Raw genomic sequence first — 16,841 nt, forward strand, 5'->3', positions numbered from 1 at the left:
ATAAAGAGAAATTTCGTTTTTCATACCTACAACATTTATGGTTTACAATTTTACACACTTCTTTTTAGTTGCGTATAAATATGTATATAATAAGTATGGTGAAAATATTTGAGTCCTACTGATCTCTAATGCTATGAATATTAATTAAGTTGTAAAATATGTAAAGGTTTAAATGTGTAAAGGTTTCATGAAATAAATGTAATTGTGCTGCATCCTCAACATTCAGCTTGAAAATGTAATTGAAATACAGTATATGTTTGCTGTACTATACTACTGAACGGTGTTTAACTCAGAACTTCAGCTGAAAACACAGTGGTACATTTAAATAGGCTTTCCAGGTACTGAACTACATTAAATCCAGAATAGTATGGAGCGAGAACGCTTGGGACTGCTCATTTTATTCCACCATTCCAATACACGAGCTATCTATAGTTGGCAGGTGGGCCCCTCCATCACCACTCTTTCTCTCCAAGGTATGATATCAGTCCATGCAGGTGGCCCACGAGGAGCTCGTCAGCTGACTGTACCGGAAGCAGATGGTCTTTTCCTCATTCACTTTTTTACTCTCTTTCAAGCCTAAGCGTTCAGCTATGCCAGCTTCGAAGTACACAGCACTCATGAATTTACGAGATTGGACCTCCCCGGGGTATAAACCCATGATATCTCAGTTTGAGCCGAGTTATATCCATTAGTCTACGGATGTGGACATTTTCCACACTTCAAAACCGTCACTCCCAAATTTTTCAAAACAAACTATTCGACATTTTCGACATAGCTGGATTGTCCATAGAGAGAAGTGGGAAAACCCTTCATATAAATCAAGGTTAAAACGAATAAAGGTCGGGACACACATATCCGCACCGTGCCCGACACGTGAGTCGGCCGAGTGTCGGTGCGGGCTCGGCTCGGTTACCCTGAGGCCACACATGTACGTACATAGTCCGAACGCAACAATCTTATTGATTAACAAGAGCATATTTCTTTTGGATTTCTAAGTGACAGGTACTTAAAAAATATCCAGAAGATTAAGTATTGCTTGAGATGAAGATTGTTAATTTTATCGTTGCAATTTGTATTAATCGCTGTGGTGAATGAAACATTGCAATGCTACAGTTTTTCTTGCATGAAAATCTTATTGCAAATAAAATATTTTTATTTTAACTTTATTGTAGTGAAAACAATGAAAAATAAAAATGTCATAGAAACATTCTAAATATGATCCATACAAAATACCGGAATAAACTTATCAAGTAGGTAACTTCAATACATCCAAGATAGTTGGAATGTTGCACAACTAAGTGTATCCTTGTTATTTCTTAATTAACTGTTTATAGAATTTACATAATTCGAATTTAGTTGTTTAAAATCACTACACCAATAGTACTACATCGTTTTTAAATTTGTTGTAATTTTAGTACAATAAGAAAATATGACTAGTTTCAATAAAATAGAACTTTCAGACAACTTAAATAGTTTTAAAAAGAAGAATGTAACAGTAACTAACATAGAATTATATTTCAAAACTCTATTCAAATTTATGCTTTTTAACTTCTCATTTTCCGTAATCTTCTTCTACACATTCTCATTATACTCTGAATTTCGATATTTTTCACTTGATTGATCATAACTATAATAGGATAAACAAATAACAGGATAAACAATAGATAAATAACAGGAAACTTCCTTACTTCTTCGATAAGTGTTCTATATCCATGACTGATGCAGCTCGTAGAGCGCACCGTGCCCGTCAAAATTCAAACTCCACATATCGGTGACGGTGCGGGCACGGCGCGGGCACGGTGCGGCCACGACGGTCTGGTGTCGGTGTGGACATGTCTGAACTTGCAGGTAGAATACTGCGGTGCAATTCTTTCACCGTATGACGACCAACACTCGGCCGGCTCACGTGTCGGGCACGGTGCGGGCATTTGTGGCCCGGCCTTAAACTGCATTTTTCACTCAACACATAACGATCTCAACACATAAGGGGGCTAAACGTGCCGGAATTAGTTCCAAACTGAGCCAGCATCAAATGAAACAATATAATTTCGTTTGGTTTTACCCTTAATTCCCAACTGATTTTAACTTTGAATTTGATTTGTAAACCAGATAAACCACTGGATTTGATGTATAGAATCTTAATTGTTTTATGATCTGGATGACATGTTCTGTGAAGTATGTACACACTTTTTTATAAATACTACCATTAAGACAAAATTGTAATAGGCTGACGTTGTATAACAAATCTATTTAACCCTTTGCGGTCAGATAAAGTATTTATAATATGCCCTGTACGATCGCGTGACCAGTCTGACGGGCTACAGCCATCTGCTCATAAAGTCGTATTAGTTTTCACATGAGTTGTCCTCGGTTCTCAGATGGCCAGTGAGACTGGGACAACAATACCTGTAACAGTCGGATAGCAAAAGAAAAAGTTTCTGCATTTGCGAATATTTATTTGGGTTAGGATTGCTGAAAAGTGCTGAAACCTACTGAGTAAACATTAGACTAAATTAAAAATCTGTTTCATTACATTTAACCGTCTTTGACTTGACGAATACTAGAAAAAAAAAAAACAGGTGTTTGTCCGGTCCCAGCTAGCAGTGGCAGCTGGTAGTAAAAGTTGCAGAGTTGTTGTTGACCGAAATAAATGCACAAAACAGCCTTATATGTCAATTGAATTAATCTTGATAACTTAATTTTGTTTTTGGTATCAATTATTGTGATTCACTACTTTAACTTTGAACTTCACAGTCAAACTGTTCATAAGAGATAAACTGTGAGTTATTTGGATTTCTAAATTAGATTTTGTCCTGTTTATGCGTTTAATGAGAGGTTAGGTTATAGTGGCCAGTCATTTCCCCGGTCGGACTTTAGTGAAGTAACTAGTGCTATTTGCTGTAGTTTTCCCTGTGATTTGTATTACTGTAAATTATTAGCGTACTTCTCATTTAATGTTCTTCTGTATACTGGACCTGACCCGACATGTCGGAGGGTACGGCCTTGAGGTCCACCGAGACCGACAATATGGAGGTGCAGAGAGCTATCCACACTATTATTGTACCCGATCATGACTACATGGATAGTTCTAATTTGGAAAACAATGAAAATAAACGTAAATAGACATATCTGCTAGCAGCCCTTTTGGATTTAGGATAGTAACAAACCCTTACCGGATTTAAAAAAGCATTTATCAAGAGATGTTACGAATTCTGTAACTAAAGACCTTTTGAAATTATAATACAAGATAAAGAAAAACTTAAATTAAACCCTTTTAAAATAGGTGAAATAACCAAGAACTATGAAGACATTGAACACATAGAGCGTTCAGGAAAAACATCTTTTACTAACATCTAAAACCATGATGTGGCTAATAATTTAGTAGATTCTCAACACTTATCGCATTGCAATATTTTTGTTCCATCAGTTATAATATATTGTGTAGGTGTTATATATGTAAAATGAGAAAAGTTAATAGATGAAATCCTTGCAGATACAGAAAATGAGGTGAATAAGGTTCAAGCTTATAAGATAAAAAAGGAATTAATGGCGAACTAGTACCTATATCTTTTGTAAAGGTTACTTTTGACTCGGACATACTACCCGAGTATGTTAAACTTAATTATGTTCGAATAAAGGTAGATACCCACATTATACCTGTTAAGCAATGTATTCTGTGTTTTGCCTATGGGCATATAGCAAGTTCACCCTGTAATAATAATAATAAGCTATGTAGAAACTGTAGAGAGAGTTTTCATTCAGATGAATATCAGACCCCTTTAAAATTGTATTCATTGCTTAGGTCCACACAACAGCACCTCTAAATATGCCCACAATTTACCCGTCAAAAGAGCGTTAAGGATAGTATGAGTTCAGAACTAACTCTTACGCTAGTACCACCCAAACCGCACATATGAAACTAACATTTCCTTCATTAATTAAATTTAAATCAAATAGCTTATTAGAAACTGTTAAAATGTTTTTGTCCTTAACTGAAGAAGGTTATTCAGAGCTTAACAGCCAAAACAGTGAAAGTAACTATAACGTTACATATACTCCACCAGAAGTATGCCAACAAAAAGCATAAGATAAACTATGAACATAATTGATATTAGCCCAAGGTCTTACATCCTAATCGTATTAGTGGTAGCAGAACTAATACAGTGCCCAATTCAAAAAATGCTTACGGGTTTTCCGACCCAACAAAAAGTAAGTCCGGACATTAGTAGTAAGTAAGACATAGGAAAAGGAATATTTACGTTACCTGGTGAATAAAAGAAAAAATAGAGGAGATACAATTGAAACTTGAAACCACACCTATTTCATTCACGTCAAAAAAGAAAGTTGATGATTTCTTGGCCCCTTTTAAAGTGAGTGAGAATGACCTAAATACTGAGAATAACAGCTCCATGGACAATACTTTGAAACAAAACACAAATAAAAGTGTCATTATAGGACATAGATCACTGTTAAATACGTTAAATGTGTCCCAATGGTGCGCAATATAACTTAGTCATAAATAGTCAGAACTTATACACACAACTAGAAAGAATAACATCCATGTGTGTATGCTTCAGGAAACATGGCTAACAGATCCATTACAATAAAGATAACATACACAATATTGAAAGGGTAAATATATTTGACGGATAAGGAGGTGTTGCTGTTATTTTACATACCTGTTACATATACAAAAATATCTAGGTACAACAATGTAATACAGTTAATCTGTATCGAAATAAAATTTTTTTAAGAAGCCTATTTACATTTACAATGTATATTGTAAACATTAAAATAAAATTTAAAGAATATTTAGGCAACAGTACTTATTCAATAAGAATCAAGGTTTTTACATTATCAAGTGGGGATACGTATGCTCATCACCCCTACTAGGTTGCAATTTCCTCCTAACACAAGAGCAAATTATATTTTTCGTGAATATAACAATTCAATCTTTGTTTTGCTTAATGATCACAGTCGCACTACAAATCCCTCCTTAAATAATCAAGCTTCTACTCTTGATTTATCTTTTGCGTCACCAAATATGCATGCTGTACTGTACTGAAAAAATGGGAAGTATGTAACGCCTCTATGGGTAGTGACCACTTACCTATAGGCATATAATTTAGTATTTCAAGTCTTACATTTAAATATAATCCAGATTTTAGTAATATTGATAAAAATAAACTTAGTTTTTAAAAAGCAAACCGGTCACTTTTCACTAAGACTATTGAAACAAAAATTAGGGAACTAGAAGCAAACTCTCCTGAACATAAAATGAGCGAACTCTATGATATTATTACAGTCTAGTGAAGTATCTACAACCAAAGTTAAAACTCCCATAAATAATTCAAGGACAGACAATTGTTCCCGGGCTCTTGCCCAAAGACCCCTAGCGTTCACTACATTCAAGAAACAAATGAATGCAATTAACTACAGTTCATATAAAATAGCTCAATTAAAGACTAGAGAAGAAACCCAGTTGACCAAGAAATTAAATTGGGAAAGATTATGCCATGATATTGAGAAAAAAGATCAAGTATATTTGTTTGGAAAATAGTAAAGAAGTTAAAAGGTAACGATAGTATTACTTGTAATGGCACTGTTATTAGTAACAACGAGGTATTGTGTGAGGGCTTCATGAAACACAAAGATTATGAAGCCCCCCATGTTAATGAAATGCAATGCATAAAAATGAAATTATATAGATCCACAAATGACCATTTAAAAACAAACTTTACATTAAAAGATTTACAACTATTTATTAAGAGTAAAAAAAAAACACATCACCAGCGAGCACACATCTTCTGATAAACGATGTACTGTCGTTGAAGATGTCAAACGTGTTGCAGAAGTGATTTCCGAGCCTCGTTATTCTTGCAAGTAGGTCGTGGACGGCATAGTAGCACTGGTAATGGCACCTGCTGAACAAATCACGCAACCGAGTTTATTATAGCATACGAAAGTCCACTTGTGACAGAAGCATCGGACAATCCAGCTGTCCATTATCAGCTTTGTCAGGAACAGAACATCTGCGATACAGCGTCTCACTTGGAGATCAGGGAGGAGAAGTTCAGCCTGTAGTCCAGCAAGAGTAATTTGTCCCTGTAGTGCAGCCCTTGTCGAACCCCCACACTTAAAATCTTCCTCTACAGCCTCAAGTTTATCAATAAGACCCAGATGGTAGGGAGCCCAGACAAGGCTATTATACTCCAACGAGCTGACAAACAAAGGAAGAATAGAGCGTTTTTATGACAAGAGGATTTGTCATACCACGAGTTGATCTAGTGATGAAACCCAACATCCTGTATACTTTTCTGCATAGGTCGTCAATGTTCTCATTGAATGATAAAGTCAGAAGAGAATACAGCAACCAGATCCTTTATCGTGGACACACTTCCTAGAGATTGATTGTCTAGTGTATACTAGCAGGTAGTACCGATGACCAAGTCATGACAGAGCGCTTCAAAGAGTTTTTTCATGTTATTAGTAATGCATCAATACATTGTTGAGACTTGTCTGTAATCGTGCAAAGCCCCCATCACTTGAGACCACGCTGTAAATCTTAACATCATCGGCGAAAATTACAGCTTCCTCTAAAAGAACGAACATTATACCATTGATAAAAATTATGAAAAGGTATTTACCAAGTAGGGACCCTTAAGGTACACTGGAAGTTTGCAGAAATTCCTAGGAGAGCGCTCCAGGCAACTTTACTCTCAAGTACTGGTCAGACAGTTGTAGAACCTAGAAAGTAATGTATTTCTGTATTTCCTGCATACTTTAATGATTTCATATTATGTGATGTGTTAAAGTTTGTAATTTTCTTCAAGATTTTAAAAATACTTCTGAAATGTTATTTTCATAATTTATATGGTATCTTTAAGTTACACTGTAATTTTATTGCACTCTGGAATGATTTACAAGACAAACGTTTTTGAGTAGAAAATACATGTTCAAATCATTTTACAATTATAATAACAGTGCTGAAGGAGCCAGCCAACGTGAACCATGGCTAGCACATGCCCAGGAGCAACTGTGCTCCCTCCACTAAACGCTAGAGCACGTAGAGTCAGTGCCAAGCAAACGTGGTGCGGTGTTTGTTTTAAATTGTTTCATCACGTGCGTTGAGTTGTTCTATTTATTTTAATGCTTGTTCGTTTGCCCAGAGTTTTAATCACACGCTTTGACCAAATGATAGCCAGTCGTGAGAAGCAATTTCTATAGTGAAGGATTTTATGAAAACTTAATCTGATAGGTTACAGCTTTACAAGTTCCAGAACAAGCGTATGGCGAATCTTACACGAATGGGCTACAAATTGGGAAACCACAGCCAATAAAAAGACATTGATGAAATCCAAAGACGTGTCATATCAAAACTATTTGTTTTTTTAATTACCAAATATCGAGCATTAGACTGTCCTATCATATATAACGATGAGTCATATATTGACTCTTGTTATGCGTCAAAAATGATGGTTTGACTATTAGAGCGCTGATATTGCGCCCAACAATAAAGGAAAACCGCCGTATATTGTCATATGTAGGTTGTGAAATAGGCTTTATTTAGAACTGTTTAACAATGTGGCAAGCGCACTACAAAACTAGTGACTGTCACGAAAACATGAATCACAACATGTAAGTTAAACGATTAACACACATATTATTACAAGATCTTCCAGAATAAAAGTGTAGTGGGCATAGACTACGCTTCGTATCATAATGTTCAAATGGATATGAGCAACCACCCCATCTACCTCTAATAACAATAAAGCTGATTTTCCAACCTGGTTGTTGTAAAATATATCCCATTTACAGAAGACATATTTAAAGTTAAATTATTCGAGTTTCTTAAACGTCATAAGCCTGTATATAAAAATAGTAGTAGACGACATATTAAACAAATATTGACATGACATTTTAAGACTGCCTCCTTATCATACAGAGCTTAATGCTATTGAGCTAATCTTGGCGGATGTTAAAAATTGGATCACTGCAAACAACGTCACTTTTAAAATTGCTGATGTTGAAAATCTAGCTAGGAAAAAAAAATCGGAATCGTTTCTGCCGAAGATTGGAAGAAATAGTACGAAAATGCAAAGAAACACGAACAGGAGTTTATTTGAACTCAAGAAACCCTTGAGAGTTCTATCATGTCTGTTGTAGAGAATGCGGGAGTGGAATTCAGTGACAATAAAAATTCATTATTCAAAATAAATCTGAAGTGATAAATCTGAAGTTAATGAGTTAATGAGGAGCATCAATAGAAAAAGAGTTAATTAACGGTGGACATTTTTTACTATATTTTAAAAAATAATACAGGCTATTTGTTGGATTTAATTAATTTTACAAAAAAACAGTTACACAAAGTAAAAACTACTTTAAAAAATAACTTGTTTTTTTAATTCGCTCATAATTTACAAAAAAAAACTTAACAGGCTACTATTTTTATATAGGTAGAGAGTGACATTATTTTTATTTCGGTGACAAGCGAGCTTGACATACCTAGGCAACAGCGTCGGCCTATTCACTGAGTGTACGTGCTTGCGTCGCGAGAGGGGTTGTAGTTGGCCGCTGCAAACACGAATACTCCTCTCTCTAAGGTTCGCGCTAGTTAGTCCCACAAGTGTTAAACAGTTATGTACGTTTTTCGTACGAACTAGCTTTTAAATTATTGTGTTCAAAATCTAGATACTCAAAATTTTCAATCTATATCTTTATTATAGTTTAGATACTTCCGTTTTTCATTTACGTTTAACAATTTACATTTTGTACTCAATAAAATAATAAGCAGCATTAGTGGCTTGAGAAAATTAAAATTTTTTGACAGTTGATTTGCTATAAGTGTGCCTACTTTTGTAAGAATTCATTTCCCTTTTAGAGTGATTTAAATACTGCAAGACTTAATTCATTAGATATTAAACGGAGATTGTGTATGTCTTATGCGTAATCAACCAAAAGCATTCGCATGAGATATTATGTCTTAAATGTCTCGTATTTGTTAAGGTTGATTTTGTAAATCTAAAACATTCATTAATACAGGAATTTTATAATACTTATGACGGTAGAAAAGAACACGTTTTAAAGAACTTAATAAGACGGTTTTCTTTTATTTATAAGTATAGAAGTATGCTTTTAGATCAGTCGGGTGTTTAACTATCTTCTTATGTTTAATACTTCGCGACTAACCACAGTTTAGTGCTGCTATGTTTAAAAAACTCTTAAACTTAGAGATACAATTTTCAAAACTCAAAAACAACTGTTATTGCTAAACTATAGTCATTTCGAGCATATTTAGAAACACTCTAAAGAATTATTTGCTACAGCATAATTTTTAGGTGAACTCTTTGCTGGTCCATTAAAAATTGCTCTTTCCTGTGATTGTCTCAACCCCTACTTTTGTGGCCAAGAACTACATTTTGAGTTTTAACTTGTCTAATACTTTGGGAAAAGGGCTCTAACTACCTTCCCACCTTACAGACGAAGAAACCAAGTAACCAAGAAAAAATATGCAATTTGGTCTTGATGTTATCTCTTGATATAAAAATACGACTAAAACAATTGTACCAAATTTACTAACTGAATTTTCTATTGATACGGGATATACGGTATAAACAACTGAAATCCAGGCTATTTTATATAGTAAATGAAAATAGCGCGCTTCACAAATTTAAAACTCCATGGAAATGGAATTGCAAAGACATGGGAATTAACACAGATGTTTACATTTGCTGTGGGATTTTCATCTTTCTGTCTCAGAGGTTATCAAATCACAAGACGCGGTAATGTTAACACCGTCAACAGCCTGTGTATAATATTGTGGGACTATAGTGTCTGTGTTATTGTATCCGTACTTTATTATTGTTCCTCGTAAATAAACCTGACAATCGCAGTGTTTACAGATTTCTATATGCATGTTGTAAAAGTAAGTAACTTAAAAATAAGGCAGTTCTAATTTTATCAATTAGGCTCTCTGTTAACCTACTTAGTTTTCTTATTCACAAAACATCTCAAAACTAAACTTATGTTCCACTTTGGTTACATGACTTCCTTCTGTAGATAGCTAGCAACATTGGAGACAGCTATCTAGGATATTAACTGTTGGAAGTAAAATATGGTTTATAGACTATTTTTTAGCCCTGTTGCTTGAACTGATACCCTATTGCTTGAGTACTGATATTATGGTAAAATTTGGGTTTGGAGATTTTCTACATTAGTCTACAATATAAAACTATCTTTAAAATGTTTCTGACTAGGCTATGTTATCTGGTATTAACACCACGAATTTTAGTGAGGAAAGTATTAACCTTAGTACTAGGCGCAACTCATTTTGAGTCGCTCTTGAACTCATCTCATTGTTAGTTGTTTCGTTATTCTTTACTTGAGCCACTTCACAATATTTGTTGATATTTCTAAAGGAAATGCTTTAAAATGATATTGCACTAGGCCTAGTAGTTAAACAGTCTAACAGTAATGCTCCATGCTGATAGCGATGAACGAAAAACATCCAAGATAGTACCGACCAGTAAAACAAAATTGCAAAAGGCTAATCACTAATCTTGGTACTTTGGGATTATACCGACCACACCCAGACATGAATCGTTATTTGACATTTTGCTTCTACTGATTACTAGATTAGCATAGAACAATATTTCGTCAATATAAAACAGGAATTGTCTTATCGCAAACCCTCCCCATCCTCAGACAGAGGTCAAAGTCGAGCGGTCTAGAAGATAACGTGATTGCAGAGTCTCGCCGCCCGTTCAGCTGGTGCGTCGCTCTGTTGTACTTCCGTGTTTTAGCTCTACATTTCTCCAAACACAAAAATTCAATAAAAACAAACATTACCAAACTAAAACTAAACTCTTTATTGAAAAAACACTCAAAACTTGTTTTTATTCTTGATCACATTCCGCCACCCAAAATGCGAGTGCCTCCGGCCATCAGCGCGGGGCTGCCGAAGCTTCGGCAGCCCCGCGCTGATGTCGACGAAAGAAAAACATCCCTCGAGTTAGTACCTATCAGTAAAATATCAAATTCTAGAGGGGCTGATCAGAAATATAAATTGAATTGTAATGGAAAGGCAATTATGTACCGTGTAAATCATGTGATGCCGCGCGGCCTGCCGTAATCGGGATTCTCGAGAAAGATAAGATAACAGCGACAACAATACCGATCACAATACCTGGAAATGCTTGTAAGTTTGTAATTTTGTAATTAAAGAGTTGTTTTTTCGTTCTATCATGTTTGTTTCTATAAATTTATATTTTCGTGTTCTTCATACTGGTGTGGTCGGTATAATCCCAAAGTACCCTAATCTTTACTAAATATTACAAACTCACCTAACCATATTAAACCTGTATAAAAGAACAAAACAGCAGAGAAGAGTATATCCTCAGCTAGCAGGCAATGGCCAGGTATTTACTGCATCAAGACTTTTTATTTTGAAATGTACAACACATCAAAATTAGACCAATCATGAAACAACGGGAAAAATATTTTAATAAGAAGATGTAAAACAAGACAGAGAGCACAGAGAAAAAAAATGACAGTCAAACTTTCTCTTGATTTATTTCAGTTGCCCTAGTGATTTCTAAATATTCTTGTACTTTTTTGCGTGAATATTGATATCCGGATTATCCCCTACACTAGTGCCTAACCCTTGTTGCCTAACACTAGTTACCTTGTTATCCCCCCTCCCAGAAACTTCCCTCGGTCCCCTAGATCAGAGGTTCTCAATATTTTTTAACCTCTTTTTGTTTCTAAAATTTTGAGGACCCCTGACTGTAAGGCGATGGGGTCCTCAAGTCCTCAGGTCCTCAAGCCCCCATTTGAGGCGATGGGGGAGACGTTCAACACCATTAAATAATAAATAGGGCTTTTATCTGTAACATGCTGTGGCTTTATTTTATGATATTTTCTTATTAAATATTAAATAAAAACTAAATTTATTCTTTCACTAATAATAGCATGGCAGTAAAACCAATAATATTTAACATGAAAATTAAATCAAAATATAATATTTTTAATCTCGTTATAATACCTCCATGGACAAGCGCAATCAGCCTGTTCTACTCTCTGTGGAATATTTTATTAACTAATTCAGGGTTCCCATGATTTGGTCTTCTGTCTGCCCGATCTAACTTGTAAGTTTCTCACACTTCTTGTGTTTATTTTGCTGTTTTGAGTTTGTTGTTGTGGATAAATTGTGGAAAATAACTTGGGTAATCGTGAGTAGTGAGCCAAATCAAACTAAAAAATAAAAATGCAGGTGATAAAACAAGTCCTAGTTGAAGTTTGGGTTCACACCCTTTGGAAATAAGCCGCAGTGTTTTATGTGTGATGAAGTACTGTGCGCTAAATCAATGTAACTATTGAAAATGTTACATTATCTCGAAAGCACACTCTATGGGCTGGATGGAAGAATACCTATACTGGTAAGCTATTTTGAAAAAAAATGTCAGTATTTGAAGATTCAAGTAGGAAATACTATTAATGTGAGCAATAAAAAAAAATGCTCTTCATGCTTCAAGCGCCAAACTTTACACAATAGCAGAAGAAGTATCTTCTATATATTCAGATTTGGTTTGAATAGTGATCAGTCTCCAAGAAGCTTTAAAAAAATCCCATTGTGAAATGACTCGGAAGCATGAAGAATTTCCGATATAGCTGAAATTGTAAAGGATCAATTAAGAGACAAACTAAATAAATGCGAGTATTTTCTACACAAATTGAGGAATCAACTAAAATTGGCAGTAGTTCTCAAATGTTGAATTTCGTCCGGTATTGACCGGATGAAGCAATCAAAGAGAACATTCTATTTTGCAAACCGCTCCCTTATCACAAAACAGGAGAATGCATGTATGATCTTTTCATAAAAACTACTGAGCCCTTTCAAATCGATTGTGGTAAGTGTGTTTCAATGTGCAGTGATAGTGTAACAGTTCATATTGGTAAATACAGTGAACTGATTGCAAGATTGAAAACTATTATACCTAATGCTAAATGTTTGTGCTAAATACACTGTTTTGTTTTTATATAGACAAGCTCTGGTATCAAAACAAATGACGATCGAACTTCATCAAGTTCTGGATGATGCAGTGAAAATTGTTAATTTTGCTTAAGCTCTTTGTCCATTGTTCTAAACTTCTTTTTTATGCTCAGTGATGTACTTTAGTTTTAAAAACTTCCCTTTGACACTTGAATTTATAGATTTGTTTCTGGTGTATAAAATGATTTGCTTGACTGACATTTTTTTCACTGCTTGAGTCTAAACACCTGGAAACTTTATGTTGGAACTTGGTGCTGTTTTTCCTGACAAACTGAAAGACGAAAGTTGTTAACAGAATAATAAAAAAACTGTTGTATGAGAGTGATTATAAGGACAGATTTTCACTAGCTATAAAAAACGTGTACCCGGATTTGGAGTCTCAAGCTTTAAAACTACTGATTCCATTTGTAACATCATATTTATGACAAAATTATGTTTTTAATTGTATTATAAGATCCATGTAGCCCATTTTTATAATATGTAACTGTGAGTTTATTTATGTTTTTAGCTATGAACAAACAAGCTTAAAACAAAATTACCCTTGATTTTATTGTACTGTATTTAGTAGGTTACGAATGGTGTGTTTTGTAACATTCATTAGAAACGTAATATTTTACCGGGAATATGTTTGTTTACTTTTATATTTATAAAAACAAAGTAGCCACAGAATTTCACAGCATATGTAATTTTGACTACTCATTGGATTTGTGATATAGTTAGATCTTGTGCTATTAAGACGATCAAAATCATTCAGTTTGTCTCAATTCTAGTCCAGTGGTTTAAAAAGGGATAGGTGTTGGTGGATGTATCAAGGCAGTAAGTAGTCATGATGGAAGAGGAGTAGATCGGCGACGAGTTGATGCTGATGTACTGCGATCCAGAGCCAAGTGCCACAGCACCCTCTTCCAGATTCATGAGTAGGGATTAGAACGTAGATTAGGAAATAGTGTAATCAATACTAAAATCCGAGGAACTATTACACTTAGGTACAGATAGATATCTTAGAAGTTTCGGCCTTATTATTATGGAAAAACTTTTTCTTCTGAGACCCCCGACTTAGCCTTCCGTGATCCCCCTTAAAAAGTAAGTTATTAAAATTTTGTAGTAAATGTATCCAAAATTTTGGACAGATTACGATAAATGGACCCAAGTTTTATACCACTTAAAGTTATCATTAATACTTCATACATTGAATAATAGAACTTCAATCGATACCATAATAAGTATTCTTTCTTAACTGTACATTGTGGACCATTTCATCCTAGGCTTTTTCGCAACTCAATGAAAATTAGGCTGTGGTTAAAAGGGTTAAAACAGGCGACTCCAGACTTTTGAGTTCAAATGTCTTGATGAAAATGAGAAAGGAATGATGTGTCATATGGATGTTAATCACAATTTCTTTTTCTTAATATTTTCCAGTGATCACGCCAACCAGTAACAGCAGCCAAATAAATTTATACTTATCCTATTGACATTCAAATTTCACTGTATAGTACATTTACTAGGGTCTTTGTCAATCCCAGTAATCAGCTCTACTTTATTTTCTTCTTAGTTGGAATATAGTTTAGTTACAATTTAGTTTAGTTACATTTTAGCCGCTTTATACTTTGCAGGTTATAGCTATAGGTCTAGACGGTTTAGGTTTAGTTTATTATTTTATTCATATGCTTATAAATATCAACAACTACATAGTTATATTATACTGTCACAGCAAAGTTATGCTGTACACAATTTTTCAGGCAACTGCGAAGACTAATATTAGTCAAAATAAGGTTCTTATCTCCTACTGGGTTCTAAATAACAACATAATTGTATATAAAACTAAATTTATTTTTAATTTATGGGATATCCCATAATGTAACTTTCAACATTGGTACTCAATGAGATAATCTTTAACATACATTTTTCAACATTTTAAAACTAGATTGTTTTTGAAATTCAGGTTTTTAAGTACATACAAGACAAAAAAATTGTTTTGAAAACTTTTCTGTGTTTTGGCTAGAGTTAGGTCTACTACTATACAAATCCATGACGGTCAGATTGAAAACAGTTAGTCTGTTAATTTGGCATTGAACAGCCTGAACTGAGTGACAATATAACATTGTCATAATTAATAAAAAAACTGCTTACATTTATTTACACAATAACATTTAAATATAATATAAATATAAAAATAATCTACGAGTCTAAAATTGTTTTTTAATCTGCTGATCATGATAATAATTCTCTGACGTAAAATAACACACTGTGTAAACAATTTTTTTAAACTTTTCTTGAGATTTTCTGACATGAGCATTAAGCAAATTTAGACTCTAGCTTTTATCTTACCAACTATCACACAGGTTGAGGTTTCAGTGCACAGTATTTCTACACATCCTGATATGGTTTTAAGACGTATTATATTTTAAAATCAAAGAACAATTGGCCTTGTTTCAGGACCTGGGTGATGGACTATAAAGCCTGGTCTCGTTGCGAGGCAGTGCCGCTGTCTAATGGCATTGTGGCACGCCGCACTGGCCTGCATTACCTCAAGTCTCCTGAGGAAATTAGTGCCTACTACTTGCAAAATTTTGGAACATTCTGGTTTAAGTGAGTATTATTATGGTCTATATGTTATAGAATTTAGACATACATCTAGGTGACTTGTAGGAAACTTATCTTCAATCATAAATTGAAGGACCAATTACTATACAGGTCCTAAATTTTGAAGTATGAGATTTATTGAAGCAGACTTGTATGGAGTAGAATAATTCGTAATCCTGTTCATCGACTAGGTCTTATTATGAGGTCCATCCAGAAAGTAATGTTTTGCCATAATGGGAGAAAAGGCAGAACTGGCACCATCTTGTATGTCTGAATATTCTATAAACGGTCAGCTGCTCTATCAGTCTTTTTTTGTGGTGTAGTATGATAGTTTAAATGTGCCTTGCTATTAAAAATTCCATTAGTTCAAATGATGTGATGTAATTAGATATTTGTAAGCATAACACTGTAATTCCCAAGACTTCTACCAAAAGTATTGTGAAGGTTATGGTAAAACAAGAGGTTTATAGTGGAAGAGGAACAAGGTATGGAGAGCATTGTGCTAAAAAATGTGTGTGCAAAACATTCAATTAGGATTGTCATGACCAGTGTTATCAACATTAGTTTAACATTGGCATTCATTGTGATACAGAGATGAACTGGTGAGAAAAGTTAAAGACAATGTTTAAAAACATTTTAAATAAACCAAAATAAAACATTTCATGTTATCAAAATTAATTTAAGCTCTCTTTCCAAAAAGTCGTTCATGATCATCATTCTGATTTCTTTACAGTTTTTAATAACTATCTTGTATATTTCAGTAACATAAATAATATTATAAGGTAAATTATAAAATGAATATTGTAAGTTAAATTCTTAAAAAATAAACAATTCACAGGACAAATGGTAATGATTTTTGTTGATATCTTGACTGTGGTTCAACTACCTTATGTGAGTGAGGAAACGAAACAGTTGTGAAAGTTTCCTGTCATTGTAATATTGGTTAGGTCTGTTTACCAACTGCTCAGGGTGTCAGTGGATGCCCTTGGCACGTATCTGGCCCGTAGTAAAACTCCCACTTGATTCACTAGACCTTCCTGAGACAGTAATCCAACTATTTGTGTATTGGTCATCTACTTGATCCTTCGATTCTTCCATGAAATAGTTATTTAGCCATATATTAACAGTTATAAAAAAATTAATTTGATACTTAGATCTTTATTTTCATTGTATTGAATGTAAGTATAATATGAGAGAAGTGAATTTC

At 34.2% G+C, this 16,841-nt stretch overlaps 1 protein-coding gene across 1 annotated transcript in view; it reads left to right on the forward strand.

Moving 5' to 3' along the window:
- The first annotated feature begins 9,755 nt into the window (after positions 1–9,755).
- The window catches only part of LOC124354327, a 96,262-nt gene continuing 89,176 nt past the window's right edge, over positions 9,756–16,841 (forward strand). The window contains exons 1-2 of the mRNA XM_046804691.1: positions 9,756–9,925; positions 15,488–15,640. Coding sequence (XP_046660647.1) covers positions 15,498–15,640 — 143 coding nt within the window. The 5' untranslated portion in view covers positions 9,756–9,925; positions 15,488–15,497. The remainder of the gene's footprint in view (positions 9,926–15,487; positions 15,641–16,841) is intronic.

Source organism: Homalodisca vitripennis, chromosome 2, assembly GCF_021130785.1.
Source record: "Homalodisca vitripennis isolate AUS2020 chromosome 2, UT_GWSS_2.1, whole genome shotgun sequence".
Lineage (NCBI taxonomy): Eukaryota > Metazoa > Arthropoda > Insecta > Hemiptera > Cicadellidae > Homalodisca > Homalodisca vitripennis.